At 38.5% G+C, this 20,924-nt stretch overlaps 2 protein-coding genes across 3 annotated transcripts in view; one reads left to right on the forward strand and one right to left on the reverse strand.

Annotated features, from left to right (window-relative positions):
* Positions 1-10,522, forward strand: part of itpk1b (inositol-tetrakisphosphate 1-kinase b) — a 44,876-nt gene extending 34,354 nt beyond the window's left edge. Inside the window, exons 6-11 of one of the 2 annotated variants that reach the window (XM_081602940.1) lie at positions 2,410-2,508; positions 2,593-2,633; positions 3,803-4,013; positions 5,273-5,340; positions 6,421-6,583; positions 7,816-10,522. In XM_081602940.1, the coding sequence (XP_081459066.1) occupies positions 2,410-2,508; positions 2,593-2,633; positions 3,803-4,013; positions 5,273-5,340; positions 6,421-6,583; positions 7,816-8,096 (863 nt within the window). In that variant the 3' untranslated portion in view covers positions 8,097-10,522. The remainder of the gene's footprint in view (positions 1-2,409; positions 2,509-2,592; positions 2,634-3,802; positions 4,014-5,272; positions 5,341-6,420; positions 6,584-7,815) is intronic. The other variant, XM_008400067.3, reaches the window with a different exon arrangement.
* A 681-nt stretch (positions 10,523-11,203) lies between these two features.
* plk4 (polo-like kinase 4 (Drosophila)) lies at positions 11,204-20,403 on the reverse strand. The gene is made up of 15 exons (XM_008400065.2): positions 20,154-20,403; positions 19,108-19,203; positions 18,738-18,833; positions 17,863-17,977; positions 16,237-17,167; positions 16,067-16,155; positions 15,518-15,774; positions 14,960-15,064; positions 14,777-14,879; positions 13,845-13,994; positions 13,540-13,768; positions 12,878-12,980; positions 12,667-12,804; positions 12,484-12,590; positions 11,204-11,560 (listed from the first exon to the last, which is right to left on the reverse strand). The coding sequence occupies exons 1-15, from the start codon at positions 20,181-20,183 to the stop codon at positions 11,449-11,451; spliced, it is 2,661 nt and encodes an 886-aa protein (XP_008398287.2). The 5' UTR covers positions 20,184-20,403; the 3' UTR covers positions 11,204-11,448.
* Positions 20,404-20,924: the final 521 nt, after the last annotated feature.

Here is a 20,924-nt window from a genome sequence, read left to right on the forward strand (position 1 = left end):
ATATTAACTGTTATTAAATTAAATGACATCAGATTTATTTAGTGCTTTTCAACTCTACCAGCCTTCTAAAAGACTCTTTATACTGAAATCAGTCATTTCCATTCATGTAATTAGTTGTTAGTTTATTTGTTTATTATTGGTCTCAAATCTTTCCTTTTAATAAGAGTTTAATACATTTGCATTGATATGTTTATATACCATTAAAAACGTAGAAAAAGTCTTATTTCCCCACTATTTCCTCCACATATGAACCAATGAAACTCCTTGTGTTTAAATGTGATAACGTCTTAACGTTTCTTTTATTTGTTTATATTTATTTACGATGTTGAAACATGTTTGAAGAGACATAAAATAACTTTGAAGCTCATATTTATATTTAAATATATTTGATAGAAAAGTGGAACTAAAGTTAAATTCAGTTTGCAAAAACTTTAAAAACTCACATCTCAATTTGAATGGCTGTTGCAGATAATCACGATTAATTATTAATATCACAAATTTATTCTGTTAATGACTGACTCAAAACAAGAAGCAATAAACTAACAAAACGGAGTCTGGCATTGACAGGACAATAAGGGAAGTTAATAGAATAATTAATAATGAAAGTGTAGCTTCATAAGGCAAGTTATGAGTTTGGAGTTTGACAAAATGAATACATTTTTAAATCTCAGTTGATTAAACATTTCAAAAGCTCATCTACTAAACCAGTGGACTTGGTTTTTGAGAAGACTACTGATTTATTTAAATAAACCTGTGATTAAAGTTCATTCCTGCTCGATCCAGAGGCGTACTATCGGCTTTTTAAAGGTTGTGATGACAGCAGTGAAATGTGTGAGAGGTCAGTTTCCACAAACATTAAGGCTCCTGTAAAGTTGTTCCTGTTGCTGGACTTGATTTTCCAGTCACACGTATCACTCATGTTGGCGACATGATCTAATGATGCAGCTCCCTCGTCACTTACTAAGGTTACAAATGGCTTTGTACTCCAGGCTAAATGTTTTGCTTGTTACCTGTGTAGTTTGAGGCAACATATTTAGCTCGCTAACTAAATATTTAAGCTCAATCTTTATGTGCCAACTAAATCATTGTTTTATGCCAAAGCTTAATATTTAATTTGAAGTTAACTATTTAGCATACTAACTAAATATGTAGTTTGAAGCTGAATATGTAGTCTGCACTCCTCAATATATGTAGCTTGCTAACTAAATGTTTAATTTGAAGCTAACTATTTAGCTTGGTAACTATTTAGCTATCTATTAGTTTCAAACCAAATATTCAGTTTGAAACTAAATAGTTTGAAGCTAAATATTAACCTTGGTAACTAAAACTTTAGCTATGTATCTAGTTGTTTAACTGAATATTTAACTTCCTAGTTAAATATTTATTTGCAAATTAATGATTACCGTATTTTCCATACTATAAGGCGCACCGGATTATAAGGCGCACCTTCAATGAATGGCCTATTTTAAAACTTTTTTCATTTATAAGGCGCATAGAATAGACGCTACAGTTACGGTTTCCACCTGTTCCGCAATACGGGACGGGATTTGTTCCGTACTCTACAAATGTGGATGTACAATAATAAAGAAGTGGCCCCCTAGTGCTTTATATAGTTGGCTGCCTCAGCCATTGTTTCACTCAACGGTGTTGGTGTTGTGATATTGTGCCCAACTGCTTTCTGGGTAACACAAACCAACCGACACGCTGCCGCCACAGTCTCTGTCTCTCTTCCCCCCGGCTTTAAATATATAGGGGCTGGTCCCTTGCTAACCCTAGTCGAAGCACCCGGATGAATATCTAAAGCCACTTTGTTGACATATAGAATGTCAACAAAACAGTCCGACTCGGGTCGGCGAGGAGAGCCTTCTGTGACTGGGCCGGGGCCGGACGATGGTCACCCGTCTCCGTTGGCTCACAGCATGTTGGTGGAGAACGTGGTGCTAAATGACCTGCAGACGACCTGATTATCAGGTCGTTAGGTAGATAGGTCAGTCAAACTTTATTAACAAACCAGTTTTTTGACAACTATCCCAGCATGCACCGCGCACTTCTTCTTCTACGGGCGAAAATGAAGTCGGCGGCTGCTTACCGTAGTTGCTAGACCTGTTGTGGCTCAATATTGGTCCATATATAAGGCGCACCGGGTTATAAGACTCACTGTTGGCTTTTGAGGAAATTGAAGGTTTTTAGGTGCGCCTTATAGTGCGGAAAATACGGTAATATGGAGAAAAAAATGACTTAATAATAAAGCTCTATTTTTTCTCTTATGACAGGCTAAATAACTCAAATTATAGCTTCAGGTACTAAATATTCATAGGCGTGGTGAAGTTAGCTAAATGTTTGTGGTTATATTTTCTGGTATAATCTGTTTCCTCATGTCCCTCTCTCTTCTTCTTCTGTTTTTGTTAGATGAGAGGATTTGCTCTCCTCCCTTCATGGTCCTCAACACGGAGTGCACCCCGGACGTTCTGGAGCAGATCAAGCTGCAGGGTCTCACATTCCCCTTCAGTGAGTCTCCATCCTTTATCCACGATTTTTATGAACTCCGCTGGAGATCCGTTTGAGTTCTGACCATCTGAATTTCCTCCATAGTTTGCAAAACTCGTGTGGCTCATGGCACCAACTCCCATGAGGTGAGAAGCTTTACTTCCTGTAGCCACAATTAATGGGATTGACCATTAACTCAGTTCAATCACCAGAATGAGATGAATGAAACCAGCAGCATCGTTGCTCCACTTTTGGGATGCAAGTTATAAATTAATTAATTAGTCTAAAGATGACTGATCCTGTCAATCAACTGATTACTTGATAAGCAGCCATTTTCCTAAAAACCTGACTTTTCTACTGCATAAAAAGGGCTGACCATCGTTCCACGTCATAGAGGGTTAAATTTTTTATAATACACTGAATAAAAAAAAACATTTTGTGTATTAAATAGTGACAAGATAATCAGACAAATTTTTTTTTTTTACTTTATTAAATTTAAAGATATTTATAAAATGTAACAACAAGAATCTATTTGGTTACTGAATAGAAAAATATAAAATGAAAAGATTCAGAGTACACAAAAATTGGATTCAAGTAAAAGTGAAAAGTATCCATCAAAGAAATTACTTAAGAGTAAAAAGTATTTGGTAAAAAGTCTACTCAAGTACTGAGTAACTGATCAAATTATCAATCATTTCATGTTTAAAAGTTACAAAATCAAATGGACCAAAATGACAATAATTTATTAAACAACAAAATCAGGCAAACATTTTTTTTCCAAATCAGTTTCTTTCAATAAAAACCTATAACACTTAAACAAAAACTGCAGGTGTGTTTCCGTGTCTGGTGAATTTTTGGTTTAAACATGTTTTTCATTCAGTGGGTAGAAAATCCAGAAATGTTACTCAAGTAACAGTACAGATAAAAAGTACCACACCACATCTTCGTAGCAAAAAAGTCATTTTTGATGAAAAGTTGACGTGTCTTTGTCACGTAGCGCTTTTAAAGTGAAACTTAAGGAGCTTGTTGCGTGTTTATATTTCAAACAGAACCGTATAAAGTTCATTTTGAATCCCAAACCGGACTTTGTTACTGTTTACCGTTCTGGCATGGCCGCCATCTTTGTTTCTGTTCAACTGTTTGGCTCCGCTTTAAACGACCAGCGGCGCCCTCTGCTGGAAGGCGGCCAAACTACAACACTGAAAGAAGGTCTAACAGAGGCTATTAGTCGGATTTAATTATAATCTAATAAGCCATTAAAATGGCGAACAGCGCTGATGTGGGTTCAGGTTTAACATTTTTCCTCTCTCCTCAGATGGCCATTATCTTCAGTGAAGAGGACCTGAAGGACGTGAAGCCTCCGTGTGTGATCCAGAGCTTCATCAACCACAACGCGGTGCTGTACAAGGTGTTTGTGGTGGGGGACTCCTACACTGTGGTGGAGAGACCTTCCCTGAAGAACTTCCCTGCTGGGCCTGCAGGTGAGAAGCGGCTGAGGAGTCCAGAGGCGGCGCACATCCACACCGGTCCGTCGGTACATTCTGCTCTGCTTGCTCAGATCACCCAATAAAAGCTCATAAAGCAGCTCTGAATGTCCCTGCGATTACAGCTGTTGGCCTTTTAAGGGCTGCAGCAGCTTTTAGCCCTGCTCAGAGTAAACACGGCTTTTCCTCAGCAGCAGGTCAGAGCCTCAGCAGCAGGGCTGTCCCCTGGACGGATGGCTCCCGTATTTGCATGTTGCACATTAGAGGCCCTCATGCAAAGCGTTTTCACATGCAGTGTAGTAAGCTGCTTTGTTTGTCATTGCACACAGACAGTTACGTTCAGTCTGAAGCAGGATCCTCACTGGGATTGGACCAGGTAGACACTGGGAGCCATCTGAGCCCTCAGAGTGATTTTAAATAGCAGAAATTTGGCTCAACTGCACAAATAGTTTTCTTAAATGCTCTGAAAGTTGATAATAAAAAGTAAGGCCGAAACTATTAATCAGACTAATCGTTAACTGGAGTATACAGTCAACGATTAATTGGCGATTAAAAATTCAATTTGGTGATAAAACCTCACAGCAACAATTAATGCAAAATAAATATACATTTTGCCCCACAACAAATATTAAACTTTGTTCTATTAAATATTTCCTTATTCAGTTTATTATTTAGCAGGTAAATTCATGTTTTTTAATATTTAGATTTGAAAACGTCTCATTGTTTTGTGATCCATGACGTTTTTGGTCTGCATTGCAAAACATTTAGATCATTATGAATTTAGATTTTTTCCTTCACAGCTTCATAAAATTGGAATAAGAAATATATAAAAACAGAAAAGAAAGTGAAGGTTTAAAATGCAGTTTCATCCTTTCATCACAGTTCCTCCTGCATTACGCAATTTCTGCATTTCAACACCTGGCTGAACTTTTACACTTAAAACACTTAAAAAGCTCACTTTGCAGATTCTTCTTTAAAGCACAGTTTGTACATTTTGTGAATATCATTTCCCCCAAGCAGCTGTTTTCATGTTTTGTTTAGCATTTAAGAACCACATTGTAACATAATGTCATGTTTTTGTTGTTGTTGTTGTTTTTTTGTACTTTCTGAACAATTTGATGTTCAGAAAGTACTGAACACTAACCCTAACCAGCTTACATTTAACAAATCCATATTTTAAAAGCAACTCACTTTGGGTTCCTGTGTGACTCGTTGTAACTGCTGGCCTCTGCTGCCACCTGCAGGCCGGGATGTGAAACTCATCTTTTGCTTTTCTGTGTTTCTTCTTCTGCGTCTTTCAGAAAGAAAAGCCATTTTCTTCAACAGCCACAACGTCTCCAAGCCCGAGTCGTCTTCAGACCTGACCTCGGTGGGTCTCTGTGTTTCTTTATTCAGGGTTCGTACGGGCGCTGGAAAATCCTTGAAAATCCTTGAATTTCAATTAGGTGTTTCAAAGGGTTGGAAAGTGATTCATATTCAAACTACAGTTTTGTCTTGAAATGCAATCTAACGTTTTATTAAAAGCCTAAATTTGGCAAACGTTACTTACAGTTAAAACCAAAAGGACACATTTATTTATTTTTATTTTTTTTGTTACAGTCTGAAGTTAAAGCCGTTTTATATATATATATATTCCGTTTCAGATCAGTTATAATTACCCAAATTATTTATATTTGCTAAATGACAGAAAACTTGGCAAGAAATTTTTTGGGAGATTTTTTTTGCAACTTTCTTTTAATATTGTGTTTAAGCATTTAATTTGAACAGAAAGGTCATTTAACGTGATTTATTTGGATTGTTTCAGTGTAATTGGTATTTATTATTCCTAATGGCTCAATGACTTATTAATCATTTTGTATTTTAAACAAAGTTATTAAATTTGGGCTTTTTTTCTAAAGTTGGTGAAAGAAAATTTTGCCATATTTTAGTTTACAGAAATAAATTATATAATTCTTTTTTATTATTATTATTATAAATATTATTTTTATCTCCAAATGCAGTCCTGGAAAAGTTTGAAACCCTGCCTTGAAAAATGCTTGAACTTTCCTGGAATCACCAAAATCATTTTTATTTGCTAAATAACATAAAACTTAGCAGGAAATTTCTTTTATTTTACATTTGAATTTTTAATATTCCTGACATCTCAACGACTTATTGATTTGTGTAATAGAAATAAAGGTATTCTTATGTTTTATTCATTTAATAAACTCATTTAAATTTGGGTTTGTTTTTTTAGTTAAATTAATGTTTTATTCTTGGACCAGTCAAAAGAGACATTTCAAAACTAAAATTTGGCTTTTATTTTAGTTTAGACTTTAATACAAAATAACAGTAACAATATCATATAATAATAAATTGAAACTACCTTGAAAAATCTTGGATTCTTGAATGTCACGGTATTAAAAGTGTAACACTTGTTGTTTTTTAACTCTCCTCCCGTCGGCCTCAGAGGGAGAACGTGGAGGGCGTGTCCCAGCCGCCCAGCGATGATGTCATCAGGGAGCTGTCCAGGTCGCTGCGGCAGGCGCTGGGCGTGTCCCTGTTCGGCATCGACGTCATCATCAACAACCAGACGGGTCAGCACGCGGTCATTGACATCAACGCGTTTCCCGGTACGTGCGGCTTCGCTCTGAATCATCTGTTTGGTTGTTGGCTCAGGAACTGGAGCGGCGTTTCGCTCTGCTGTTCGTCGCCTCAGCGATATTTTACCCTGTAGCCCGTGAACATGGGGTGTTTATGTTGCAGAAACTCGGGTTTAGCTGAAGAATTTATTCTATCAATTATTTTGACGATTAATCGGATTTTAAAAAAATGGCAGATTCTTTTATACAATCATTGAAGAACCACATCTAGTCATTGACTTACACTCTAAAGTACATTTTGGTGAAGCCAAATCTGCTTTTAATTTCTGCTCTAGAACCAGGGCTTTAACGATTAATTGGATTAATTGTGATTAACCGATTATTGGAATAACCAAAATCTGATTTAGGTGCAGCAAACTTGAATTTTCAGTTGAAGTTTCTGCATCATTTTACTTATTATAAAAGCTTAGTTATAAAAGACAAATAGTTTGTGTCATTCTTTGTGTTTTCCATAGTAAGAAAGTTATGTCAGTAAAGGGCTGAAACAGTTGATCATGATTAATTGATTATTGGAATTATCGTCAACTAATTTTGTAATCAATAAATTGCTAACCGGATTATAAAAAAAGGCCATTTTCTGGAAGAACAACACAGTCAGAGCAGTAATTAAGCCAAAGCTGTACAAATATATACGTTTTGCGTTTAAGAAAATAAGACTCTTGTCTGTTTGTGAATATGTTTTACTCAAAACTTCTCTGGTGCAAAAGCTTCACTCAGTTCAAAGTCTAAAAAAATATCTTAAGAACGTATCGTTATCCAGTTATTGATCAATTAACCCAAAAATAATCAACTGAGCTTTTCACAAGTTGTCAGAAGTACTTTATTTTTTACGGATGTATTTTTTGTTACAAATAATCAAGCGTTCACTAAAGAAATATTAGATTATTACATTTTAAGCAACAATGTTTATTTTCTCATTTAAAAAAGTAATTAAATGGTTTGTTTGCATCTTTAATGTATTTCTAATATGCTACAAAATAGATTTAAATAAAAAATCTGCAGAATGTGCCATTTTCTTGTCCAATTAATCTTCAGAATTATCTGTTAATCATCACCATAATTGATTAATCATCAGACACAATCGATTAATTGATAACTAAAATTATCAACCCGATGAATATGATTTTTTTTTCCTGGTTTCTGCTGTTTTTTGGTCAAATGAGCCCCGTTTCGTCGTTTCCTGAGCGTTTCTCTGCTCCCAGGTTACGAAGGCGTTCCGGAGTTCTTCAACGACCTGCTGAGCCACATCAGCGGCGTCCTGCAGAGCCAGAACCCGGACTTCGTTCCCGGTGGCGACCAGCCCAAAGGCCTGGTGGTGAGCGGCGGCGGCAGTGGTGGCGGCGCCGGCCCCCAGGCGCCGTGCTGCTGCTGCAGCAGCGTGCGCGGGAAGGAGCTGCAGAGACTCGGCTGCAACTCGGCCGTGTCGCCCAACTTCCAGCAGCACTGCGTCTCCACGATAGCGACGAAGGCCTCCTCCCAGTGACTGAACCCGGCCCGGCCCGGCCCGCTTGATTCCTAAACAAATCACAGTGGTGACAGTAATAATAATAATAATGAAGATGAATAATAATCTGAGTAACTATGATGTTAATAATGTATCTAATCAAAAATAGGCCTTTTCCTCTGTGGTTACTGAAACTGTTGGTGATTGGGTGTAAGCTTCTTTCCTCTCTGCCTTTTTGTACATTTGGTTCTGTCCGATGAGACTGTATCAGTACTGTAATGTGAACCTTTGGGAACCGAACGGCTGAGTTCAGTTTCGCTGTAAAGAAACGGTCCAGGCGTGGTAGCTAACGGCGGCTAACGGCCCGATCCCGCCAAACGCTTAGACTGAAGCACATCCGCAATGCGACGGGTCGCGGTCCTGCGGGCCGCTGTCGGGTCAGAAGAAGGGAGTTCTTCTCAAAGTGCCATGAAGTTAGTTTGAGAGACGAGTTGAACATGCGTGATCACGTGACCAAGTTTGGTGGCGTTTCTGCAGCTGTTTGGCTCCAGATGTCGATTCTCTGCGACCACATTCCCCGTTTTCATATCTGCAGAGAAATTCCAGGATGATTTCCGATATTCCAGTGGATTGTCTCCTTAAACGAGCGTGTCACTTTAAAACGATAAACTAAAACATCCAGGATTTTCAAAGTGTGAGATGCCTGAGCTCCTCAGAAACATATCCATAAACATTTAGCCAACTTCACCAAGCCTGTTCTAAATATTTAGTATCTAAATCAGTTTGGTTTCTGGTGATTATTTGAAGTTTGGATTTTCATGAGTTGGATGTTAAGATGCTCTACTATGGGGCAATAATTGAGTTATTTAGCCATGAGAGCCACAAATTTAAATCATATTTTCTCCGTATTACCCATGAATTTATAAATGTCAGTTTCAAACTAAATATTAAGTTAGCTGCTAAATATTTAGCTTCAATTAAATGTTTACTTTGCCATCTTAATATTTACTCAAAGCAAATACTTAGTTTGCAAATTAGATATTTAGCTACAATCTAAATATCTAGATATTTAGCTAGCAAGCTGGATATTTAACTTCAAACTAAATATTTAGCTTTAAGCAAAATATCTGGTTTGAAGCAAAATATTTAACTTAAAGCTAAATATTTAGTTTGAGAGAGAAAATGAACTGGTTAAGTGGTGCTGGAAGACTTTCCCAGCTTCCCAGCTGTAGTTTTAAAAATGAATGATGCTTAGTATTGGTTCAAACTAAATATTTAAATTGAACTAAATCTAAATATTTAGTTAGCAAGTGAAAGATTTAGCTTTAATCTGAATATTTAGTGTGAAGCTACATATTAAGATTGAAACTAAATGTTTAACAAGCTAAACATTTAGCTTAAAACAAATATTTAGGTATTTGCCTTCACATTAAATATTTATATGAAAAGCTAAATGTTTAGCTTTTATTTGCCAAGCTAAAAATTGAGTGTGAAACAAAATGTTTTGTTAGGGAATCTAAATATTTAGTTAGCCAGCTAAATATTTCACTTCAAACTAAATACTTAATTTGAAACTAGATATTTAGCTTCAGCCAAAAGTATTTTGGTATTTAAGCAGGTAAATCACATCCAGGAACTTCAACAGATTTTCAGAAATCGATAAAATGTAGGACAGTTTTCTATTTGCCCTCTCGCACTTTGAAAACTTCTGATCTGGATGATTTAAGGAGGAATCCGTTTTCCTGTCGCTCATCCTCTCCTGCAGAACTCCTGTCCGCCGCTTCGCTGAGCTCGGTTCTGACCCGGTTCCTCTTCCAGCTGCTGTATCCGTGTGAAGGGAGGAGGTCCAGCTCTTGTTCCCAGTGTTCACTGTGATTTTTTTTTTTTTTACTCCGGTTTGTTTATACTTTTGTCTTGACATCTAATGAGAGTAACTTTATTTTATTGAGATTTTATGGGAAAATGTTTTATATAAATAAACTGAGAGCAGTGATGTTTTTGAGCATATTTTACAGTAAAATGGCTCGCATGTTGATGATCAAATCAAACCAGAACCGCGGTTCAGTCTGTAAATGATTGCACTCCTCTGAGCCTGAATCCTGGAGATCATTCCTCCCATTTTCTTTTCCACTTAATTGTCTCTGCAGCTTCCTGATCAGCATCTCTCTGGGCCAGAACCTTTAAATCCATACCGGTGATCCGAACTACAGCGGAGTCAGGAGAATCTAACGCTTCCCTGAACTTCCTGTTCTTCACGGTGAAAATAATCTGCAGCCCAGACTGTTTCCTGCTCCCAGCTTCACCTCAATGTTTACTTCTTGGGTGTCTTGTATAATGTTTATATGCGCCGAGGCTTAATTCCATATAGTATGTTTTGTAAGAGTTCTGTAATTAAGATCCACAATTTTGACCTTTTTTTAATTAAAGGGCCAGTTCAACAGGCAAAAATAAACATGTGAAACCTCTGTTGTCTTAATATGGTGACCTGGTTTTGTTCATTCAGGTGTTTGGTTAGTTACAGGTGAAAGCAGAAGGTTTCTTTTCTAACTGAAGTTAAATAAAACCAAACGTCTCTTATTTTAGAATAATGAAAATTCAGTTCGTTAAATGCCAAATTTTACCACATAGCAAAATGTTAAACTTTTGGAGCCCAGAAATTAACTTTTTTTTTTTTTTTTAATTTGACAGTAATTGGAAAATTTGAAATCAATCTCAAAATGTTTGGGGGTTTTTTTCCTAGCCACATTTTTGACTCTTGGACCACTGAAATGTCCTTGTATTTTTTTTTTAAGAAAATTTAGACAATTTAAAAATGTGGGTGTATTGTAGCACACCCAAATTTGCTACAATACAAATTGTATTGTAGCAAATACAATACAATTTGTATTTGCTACAATACAAATTGTATTGTATTGAAAAGTTGAGTTGAAAAAAGCTTTTGAAGTTTTTTTTTTTTATCTAAAAATTTTCAACTATTTTCTAGAAAATTTCTGAAATGTTAATGTTCATACAGTGAGAAAGAAGTATCTGAAGTATCTTTTTATTCAGTATATATAAATGTCTGGTTTCAACTGTAGTTTTACTTTTACATTCAATAAAATATATTTTAATTATAAATGATGAAGAGAAAACCATTCAATCAGATCTCTAGTTCTCCACCTCCAGATGTTTATTGCATCACCAAATTCATGAGACAGGAAAACTTTGCAACACGGCTATTTAAGACACTATACAACATGTTATAAAAATAAAATCTTTTCATAATCAATCTTCTGTACATGTAAAAAAAGAAAAGAAAAAGAAAAGAGCAAAAATACAGACAATATTTACAGCAACTGGAGCGGCGACGATCTGGAGGTTGCTAATGCTAACGTGGGTTCTCTGCAGACGGCTAATGCGCATGCGCGTGACGAGGTCCCGGATTGGCCAGGAGGCCGAGGATGGTGGAGAGGCAGTGCAGCTTCTCTTTGACGTGTTCAGGCAGCTTCTCGTTCTCCTTGTACCTGCAGAGGAGATGCGCCTTAAAACCTGGGTTGTTTATTGTAAGAATGCAAACAATTGGTGGTAAATTGTGGTAAATAGATAAAAATAAGAATTCCAATCGATTAACTAATTTAACTAATGTCGTCCGCTTGGACCTTTGTTACTGTTGTTTCCAGCAGAGGGCGCCGCTGATCATCCGTAAGTGGAGCCAGAAATAAAAAGATGGCGGAACGGGACAGAGTACGATATGGGATACAAAATGCACTTGATGCGGTTCTGTTTTTAAATATAAAAACTCGACAAACTCCTTAAGCATCAAAAATACTTTGCGAAGATGTGGTGACACAAAAGCGTCAAAAATAACGGACAAAAATGGTAACATGATGCAGGGGGGAAAGAACATGGCGCCGCTAAGAACGGTTGGTTTTAGGGTTGTGAGTTAATTCACTAAATGGAGCAAAGATTTATAATCGCTTTAAGAGCAAAGACAAACAGGACATCTGTATGAACATTACTCTGTCCATGTGGAATTACTTTATCTTTTATTTTTCTTTTCAGCAATCTATGAGGTTTCTGTTATATTTTATAAATATGTTTAAGTTTAATGTGAAAGAAACAGAAATTTGTGTTAATACAGTTCAGTATTTAATACAGCTGATACAAAAATAATGTTAAAATTTAATTACCGGTATGTTTTATTTTAAATTCAACATTATGAAAAAAAGCCATTTATGTTGTGGTCTTGATATAAGAGAAAACTCATGTTTTTAAGAAAGTGGCCGCTTATGAATTAATCACCAACTCAACCTGCTTTAGACTAACTTATTAGTCGATAACTTACATCAGTGATTTATTGTTTAGAGAATGGAGGTGTTTCAGTCTAGGCAGGTGTGAGTTGTGCAGATTCAGAGTTTAAAACATTTAAAATCAGTTTGTTTCCCACCTGGTGACTCTGCCCTCTGCAGACGTGTAAGTGATGCAGGAAACCCCGGCCTGCACCACCAGCTGGGAGCCGTCGTTGAACTGGACCCACACCTCTCCACTCGTCAGCTTCAGAAACACAAACCCGACGCTTTAACAGCTGCAGCCACCAACAGATCACAGACTACCCTGATCTTTTTTTTACCTGGGACGCCCATCCGACGTTGGGCACGAATATTGACTTCACCACCTTTCCTGCGCTCTGAGCCGAGTCCTGTCGGACCGGGGAGCATTTCTTACTCAAACTGGCTGAGGTGAAATCCGACCCGTCGTAGGAAATCATCTGAAAATAAATAAGATCGTCACAGATCAGATCTGGATCTATTGTGGCTTAATGCTGAGCCGGCAACTCTTACTGAAGGAGTTATCTGTGGAGGTTTAGGAGGCGTCGCCAAATCAGGAGGAACCGGCCGTGACGGCGCCGACCCGGAGGGTAAAGACTCTGAGCTGGCCGGCCTCCTGCGAAGATTAACACAAAGAATGACACCTCAGGTGAAGAACAAGAGCAAGAAGGAAGAAAACAAGAACAAGACCGAACAAGAACAAAGCGCAAAATAAGAAAACATAAAGAGACTAAAACAAAATAAGAAGTAGAATGGAACAAGAAAGAAATTAGAAGGTGAAGAAAGAAAAGAATAAAAACAAAAACAAGGGCAACAAGAAGCAAAACAAAAGGAAAAAAACAACAATGTAAACAATAGAACAAGGAGAAGAAAAAGAAAAACAGAAAAAAACAACAGGACCAAACAAGAAAAACAGCAAAAACAAAAACAAGAAAAAAATTAGAAAAAGCAAGAATAAACAAAAAGAAAAAGGAAGAAGGAAAGAAGAAAAAAACACAAAGAAAATTACTAGAAGAAAAACAAGAGGGAAGAGAACACAAAAACAAGGAAAAAAGAACAAGAACAGAAAGAGAAAGAAAAAACAACTAAAACGAGAAGAAGGAAAGAAAAAATGAGAAGGAGAATGGGAACAAGAAGAAGAATCCCTCCATGCATATATAAAAGCGTCTCTCTACCTGCCGATGGTTATGGGGAAGAACGGGACTTTCTTGGCGCTCCGCTGCTCCTCCGCCGTGATGGCGGCCTCTAGTGACAGACACATGCTATGGCCTTCGTCGGACAGCTCCACGTAGAGCCGGCTCTCCGGGCTCAGCCCGCTCAGACCCACTTCTCCCTTCACCGTGTACGACTTCCCGCTCTTCTCCACCACTCGCACCAGCTCCGACGTCTTGTGGGTCTTTGCTCCTAAAAGACGGAGTCAGAGTCAGCTCAGCCGCTTCTGCAGCGACGGCCCAACATCTGCCCAACATCTGGGACTCACCGTCGTAAAAACAGACTTCCAGGTCCGCGTCCGGGGAGTTTTCCATCAGCATCACTTTGGCGAACTTGGTGTACAGAGTCACTTTAGGAGTTTTGGATTTCACAAGCTGCACAAACTTGGAGGCGTATTGGTACTTCTTCCAGTATTTCTCTGTGAAAGTTCACGAAGGCATCAGTTCAAACTGTTTTTAGCTGTAAAATTCAAGAACTTTTCAAGCACTTTCAAGGTAGGTTTTCAAACTTTTCCAGCACCAAACTTCATAGATAAGACAATACAGTTACAACTATACCTGGTATAATTTATTACCGTTATTAATACTGTATTGTGGTAATATTTTACATTCTACAGTCTGGATTAGGAAAATTCAAATCTAACAAAATGTAATGTTTAGAAATATCTCCCTCACACACCCTGCTCACCTAAATGGTCTGAAAATAAAACACAAATTTAACAAAAAAATCCCTTAATTTCAACAACATAATAAGGTAACCTTTATTTCAGTTACACAAATCAATAAATTAGTCATTAGTAATTATATCTATTCACTGAAATTATGTGAAGGTAAATTACCTTCCTGCTCAAATTAAATGTTTACACAATATACAAAGAAAGTTACCAAAAAAATGTCATTTATCAAATAGAAATTATTTTGGTAATTCTAACCAAGAAAAATTTAGTCTAATTTAACTTCACACAGTGATAAAAAATGTTTAAAAGTATTTTTATTAAGTGTATGAAAGATCTGGTTTCAACTTTAAATAATATTTTCCAAGTTTAAGCTTTAGATCAAACGTTAGATTGAACTTTATTACAAAACTGTGAAGTTTCAATCAAGAACTTTCCAAACTAAAGTATTTAAAACTCGCGTATAAACCCAGTAGTTTATTGTACTTATTTCCATTTCCTGATATTAATGAAGTCTGTTTGTTTACCTGGAAGGTCGTCGTAGCTACAGATGAGAATGTCCTCTGGGGGCGCTGGCGGCCGGTCCAGCACAGGTAACCCCTTCCCGCCATTGGGCTGGTATATCGTCACCTATGGCAGCAGCAACATCACCATGGTTACAACATGCTGAAAAACATGCAAATGGCTAAGCGTGTGTCGTGTGACCGCACCATGGAGCCATCGCAGGAAATCTGCAGGACCTCTTTAACCCTTTCCTGGCCGTTTTGGGATTTTAAAAGCTCCATGCAGACTTCACCTGTTTCCAGGATGCTCACCTGCAAGAAAGGAACAAGACATCACCATAAAGGTGGCCGACATGGACTTTATTGTTATCACAATTGTACTGCAATAAAATAAAAGATGATAAGAAAAAACTGTTTACTTGTTTTTCTTAGGTAAATATTTCATCACAGCATTCATACCGCCACAAACATATTTATTGTGAAAAACATTCTCCTCTTAAATATGCTTCTTGAAGCAACTTACTTAAAAAAAGTGATTTATATTTCTTAACTGCAAAAAGCAACTGCATTTAATAAAATTTTTAAATTTACTCTGGAGGAACAAAAAGTGGGCAAAGAAGCAAATAACCTTTCTGATCCGTTTTTTATTATTAAACATCAAGAACTAAAATTTATCGGAACGATAAGAATTTTGATTTGATTTTGATTTAACAATATGATAAATGCGAGTCAGAGAAAGGGGGAGAAAAAAGAACTTCAACCTACAACTGCGTTTTTGGTTTTCTGCCTGATGGGCTTCAGTCTGTGTGCACACAGAGGAGACACGACGTCTCTCAGAGTTTTCCTCTTCTGCTCCCTGCTGTGAGGAGGCTGGAAGTCTGTTCCCGCTGAGATCTCCCGGGACGATTCGGGATACGGCTGCAGACCTCGGCCCACGGGCTCGGACCAGGAGCTGTGGACCCCGGGGGGTCCTCTGCTGTGGAAGCTGCCGCCGCTGCCGTCTGTGGGCCTTGAGCCGGACCCTGAGGACACGACGACACTTTGACGTCACACTCAGAGGCGTCTGATGAACAGCTTCATCATTTCTAAAGAAAAACCCTTAAAATTTCTCTGAGGGAATTTATTAGTCCTGATTTAGCAAACACCATCATTTCCATCATTTGATCCAGGTGCGTTAAACCAGGGAACTAAAACACGCAGGGTGCCGGCCCTCGAGGACCCACGCTGGGCACCCCTGGGCTAAGCGTAACCAATTTTAACCTAATAAACCATTAATCCCGAACACACCCACAGATTAAAAAATCAAAGCTCTACCTTCACTGTTGAGCCAGTTAGAAACTCCGTCCAGGTCCTGATACTGGGAGGTTGGTGGGTAAACCATCTGAGCCGGCAGATATCCTGAGCTGAAACACAAAGTGAAATGCTTCAATAAATCCCAGTCTGAGACCCGAAGAGGAGATCCGACCAACAGACAGACGTCTTACTGTGCGGGCTGTTTGACGGAAGGAGAGGGAAGCCTGCCATGGTCTGAAAACGGATGAGGAGTGGAGGATGAGGGGAAGAGGGGCCGCCCCACCGCCGACAGAGTCTCCTCTGAATGGCATCTGCCCAGCTCATGCTGCGACGAGGTCAGCCCTGGTTCTGCAGAACCGCAGCGGTCCGATGAGTGAGCCCTCCGCAGGAACCTGGAATACGGCTGTCCGGTCTCTCCGAAGTGAGCGGCCCGTCCCCGGGACCCGTCAACGTCGTCGAAGCTGCTCGGCTGCCGTGGAGGAACGTACGTCATCCGGTTGGGCAGCGCTGGACCAATCGCGTGCTTGGTTCGCCGCTGGAGGCGGGTGCCGCTGCTAGCGGAAACGGAAGACGTGCACGCCGTCGAGATGGTGGCGATGCCGCTGTCGATGGAGCTGTCGTCGCCCAGCCTCAGCTCTTTGGTCCTGACCAGCAGGCTCTGGGTCATGAACGGGTGGTCCAGCACCGCGGAGAGACTGGGCCGCAGCGCGGGGTCCCTCTGGAGCAGCTGGTGGATCAGGTCCTGAGCCTCTAACGAAACGTGGCTCGGCATCTCGTAGTCCCCGAGCACGACCTTGGACAGGGTGTGTTTGACCGTGTCAGTGTCAAACGGAGGGCGGCCCATCAGGAAGGCGTAGAACATGCAGCCCAGTGACCAGACGTCGGACTCCAGGCCGTGAGCGCTGCGGGTGGCCACCTCCGGGGAGATGTAGTTGGGGGTCCCACACATGGTGAAGTGCTTTTCATTGGGCAGCTTGAGCTGAGTGGCCAGGCCAAAGTCCGCTATTTTAATGTTCATGTTGCTGGTCAGCAGCAGGTTGGACAGCGTCAGGTCGCGGTGCAAGATGCCGTGAGTGTGTAAATACAGCATTCCCTTCACGATCTGATGCATGAAGTGTCTGGCTGCAGAAACAAAACAAATGTTTTAACAATCTAACTGGAACACAGGCCTGTCAATATAACAAATATTGTCTGATGATAAATTGTTCCAGCAATTACTGCGATAAACAATAATATTGTTGTTTTGAGACCATTTTCATCTAATAATGCAAGTTCTTTCAGAGAACAATAAACTTTAATTTTGTAAAGAGCTCTAAACACTAGAACTGGAGAACATTTCAAATATCCACAATAATAAAGCGCAACAAACAAAAATGATAAATAAAACAGAAAGAAAAACCACATACAACAGAAACCATAAATAAAATGGATTTGGATATTTCTGAAAACAAAATTTCCTTTAAAAAAAAATCATCAGAATGAACATTATCGAGCAATTATATTTTTAATAGCTTATTGAGACAGGCTTCCTGGAACATATACTTTTACAGCTTAAAAATAAACTTATAAGTAACGAGGAGCTTGTTTTAAGTCAATAATTCCTTAACATCGATGAAGGTTCTAGTAGCACAGTCAGTGAAATAATCTGTATATTGAATTATTGACTTAAAACAATCTCTTATGTCTTTCCAAAAGTTTACTTTAAGTTAATTTTACCTTACTTTAAAAGCACTATGATATTCGAACTAAAAACTAGATTAAAAAGTACTTGGCAATATTGAGTGTTTTTGCAGTGAAAGAGAAAACTTGCAGCTCACCTTCATCTTCCGAAAAAGGCATCTTCCTCTCTTTCAAGTACCGACTCATCTCTCCGTTGTGGCACATCTCCAACACCAGATACACATAGTTGCTGTCCTCAAAGTAGTTGTAGAGCTTTAGAAAAAAACATTTTGTTAATCATTAATTCATCAAAAAATAAACAGCTCATCAATACATTGTATTGATGTTAAGCAGAAAGGTTGAGCTTTTTACATGTTGATGTTAGAAGTATTTTTAGCTGCAGATGCGTCTATTGCTACAAGTAATCAAGCATACATTAATGAAATATTATTTTTTTGAATTTTAGGCAGTAAAATTTTGATTTTCTTATTTAGCAAAAGGAACTAACTGCTAACTGTGCATCTTTTAACAGATTTTTAATATTGTATGAAAAAAGGTTTAAATGGTTAAATGTAAAATCTGCAGAATGTGGCCACTTTTTTTCCTACTTTTCACTGATAGAATAATTGATTACTAAAATCTTAATCTCAGATTGCTGTGTAATCCCTACATAGAGTTTCTCTGGATAATCCTGTGTGTAGTTCAGGCTGGTCACCAACTAAGAAAACTGTGATCTAAATATTTCTGAAGAAAAATTTTAGCTTTAAATTTTTATTGAATGAGATATAAGAGACATGTCCAGAGTTACTGTACGTAGAATAGGAGTAGCTACACACTGCCAGTCAACTGGCTTTCCAAAGCTTTCCAGAATGTGGCTGTTTAAAAAAGTAACAACGTAAATATAGAAAGAGTAGATTTAATCAAGTATCTGATTGTAATTCTCAGTCACAAACCTCACATCACGAAACTCTACATGAAAATATGGTATGAATTATTTTATTATACACTTATAAACTACACCTGCAAACATTACCTCAAGGATAGAAGGATGCTTCAGTCTGCAGTGAATCTCCACCTCATTTGTCACACGCTGGACCATCCCAGCTTTGTGCATCGCTTTTTTGTCGATCTGCAGATGGAAATATCACAGGTAATTATACCCTCTGCAACGGACTAACAAGCACTGTGGGACTGAGCTGCCAGCAGCGTTTGAGTCCAGGAGCTAATAGCCAATCTGTTAGACAACAAGGCGTTACCAGCCGAGAGCTTCTCTCTGGGTGGTTAGGGGACCAGGAGGAGCCCTTGGGAGGTAACTAAAGTCTAATAACCCAACTGTTGTAGTTTACAGTTCAACTGTCTTTTGCTGGCAACAGCTTGTATTTCTAAGACAAAAATTATCTCACCATTTTGATCGCAACCTCCAGTCCAGTCTTGACAGATTTTGCCCGGTAAACGCATGCAAAAGAGCCTTTGCCAAGGAGGGTGAGGACTTTAAAATCCTACAACAAGAAGGAAAAATACACAATAAATATAATATTTACAATATTTTGACTTTAGATGAATATTCAAAATCCTGCAGCAGGAACTTTACACGCATGTACCTCAATATGAACCGCTTCAAGGCATGAAACACTGTCCTCCTCATCACCAAAAACACTTGAAGAGAAATAATCTATAATCTGATCAAACATCAATGTCCCTCTAACCTGCGACATGTTGAATGCTCAAAGGAAAGGTCACTCCAGCAGCTAAGGACACCAAATCCCACCAACAAACCGCAACTGTCAAACACCTGACGCTGTCATCTGGCCAATCAAAACCTTTAATTATCCCGGCTTTCTCCCCGCTAATGAGGAGAACAAGCTGCCGTTTCCAGGCAGCTTGCTGTTTACAAACGGATGAGGTCCCTGGAGAACCAGGAGAGCGTCTTATAACCAACCAAAAACAGTTGGTTATAAGGCGCTCTCCTTATAACCAACTGTTATAAGGACAGTAGATCAGTAGATCTCTTGAATGTTAATATAATGCAACATAATATCAATATATAAAAAATACTGTTTATTATTATTACTCATATTACTCTTATTGCTGTTATTAGTTGCTATTATTATTAATGGCATAATACATTGTTATTGATCATTATAATGAAGTAGTCTCGATTTTGCCAACAATAACAACAAGAACGCCATAGCAATTTGTCGTCTACCACAACAGGTTAAGTTAGCTTGAACTGATTCCACCCTACTAAAATCAGTCCTGCGATTATAAATCACCATCTATTAAATTTGTTAAAATATTAATATCAATTCATAGACGTTTCCACTTAGATAAACGGTGCTAAGAATCTATTTTGCTGCGTATTTGAAGCGGTAGCTGCTGTAACGCTCGGTAGGTGCACCACCCCCCAGTCAGCGCGAGCTGCGTGCGTTAGCCTAACAAAGGGACCCACCTCGATCTTGTCGCCGATTGAAACGCTCATCCTGCCGGATTTCGATCTCGCAGGTCAGCGCCGGTTTGTAAAAATGATCCTCGGTCGACAGAAATCATGGAGCCCCGGAGTAGCCGCTCTCAGAAGGTAAAGAAACTTAGTGCTCTCGTTCCCCTCCAAAACTCTGACATTTCTTCCATTTTGAAAATATCCGCCCGTTACTTTGTGTCTACGTCACATCTACGTTTCTTGGCAACAATAGTCTAGGCCACGCCCCCATTTAAAGGGCCCGTACATTATTATTGAAACGTCAACCCTGCTTGAAATCTGAGCTGAATGGCGTTATTGTTTCACGAATTCATGCATAAAACGTGAATAAAGAGAAACAACACGGTAAATTACTAAAGTTTTTATATGCAATTGCATCATAATAAACTAGAATGACTTCAAAGAATTAATATATTTCTGCACTTCAAATATTGTATATAAAAAAACAATAAAATTACATTTACATGAAAAGTCTCATAGTGTTTCATGTAATCTTTGCTCTTTTCTTTGAACATACTAGGGCTTGGTTATATAAGAGCAGTTAATGCATAAAGCTGTAATAGTGGAAAAACTAAAACCAAGCTGTTCTAACTGATCCTAAGCTCCTTTGAATAGATTTTGTTTCTAAACTTCTCATTCAAAGCTATTAAAATGCTTTTGATTTTACAGTTGTTGTTGTTGTTGTTATTGGAGAATGAAGATGTTGATATTTTGTTTGGAGACAGTTCTCACTTGCCATGAAAT

This window comes from Poecilia reticulata, chromosome 22 (genome assembly GCF_904066995.2).
Source record: "Poecilia reticulata chromosome 22, P_reticulata-male-v2, whole genome shotgun sequence".
Taxonomy (NCBI): domain Eukaryota; kingdom Metazoa; phylum Chordata; class Actinopteri; order Cyprinodontiformes; family Poeciliidae; genus Poecilia; species Poecilia reticulata.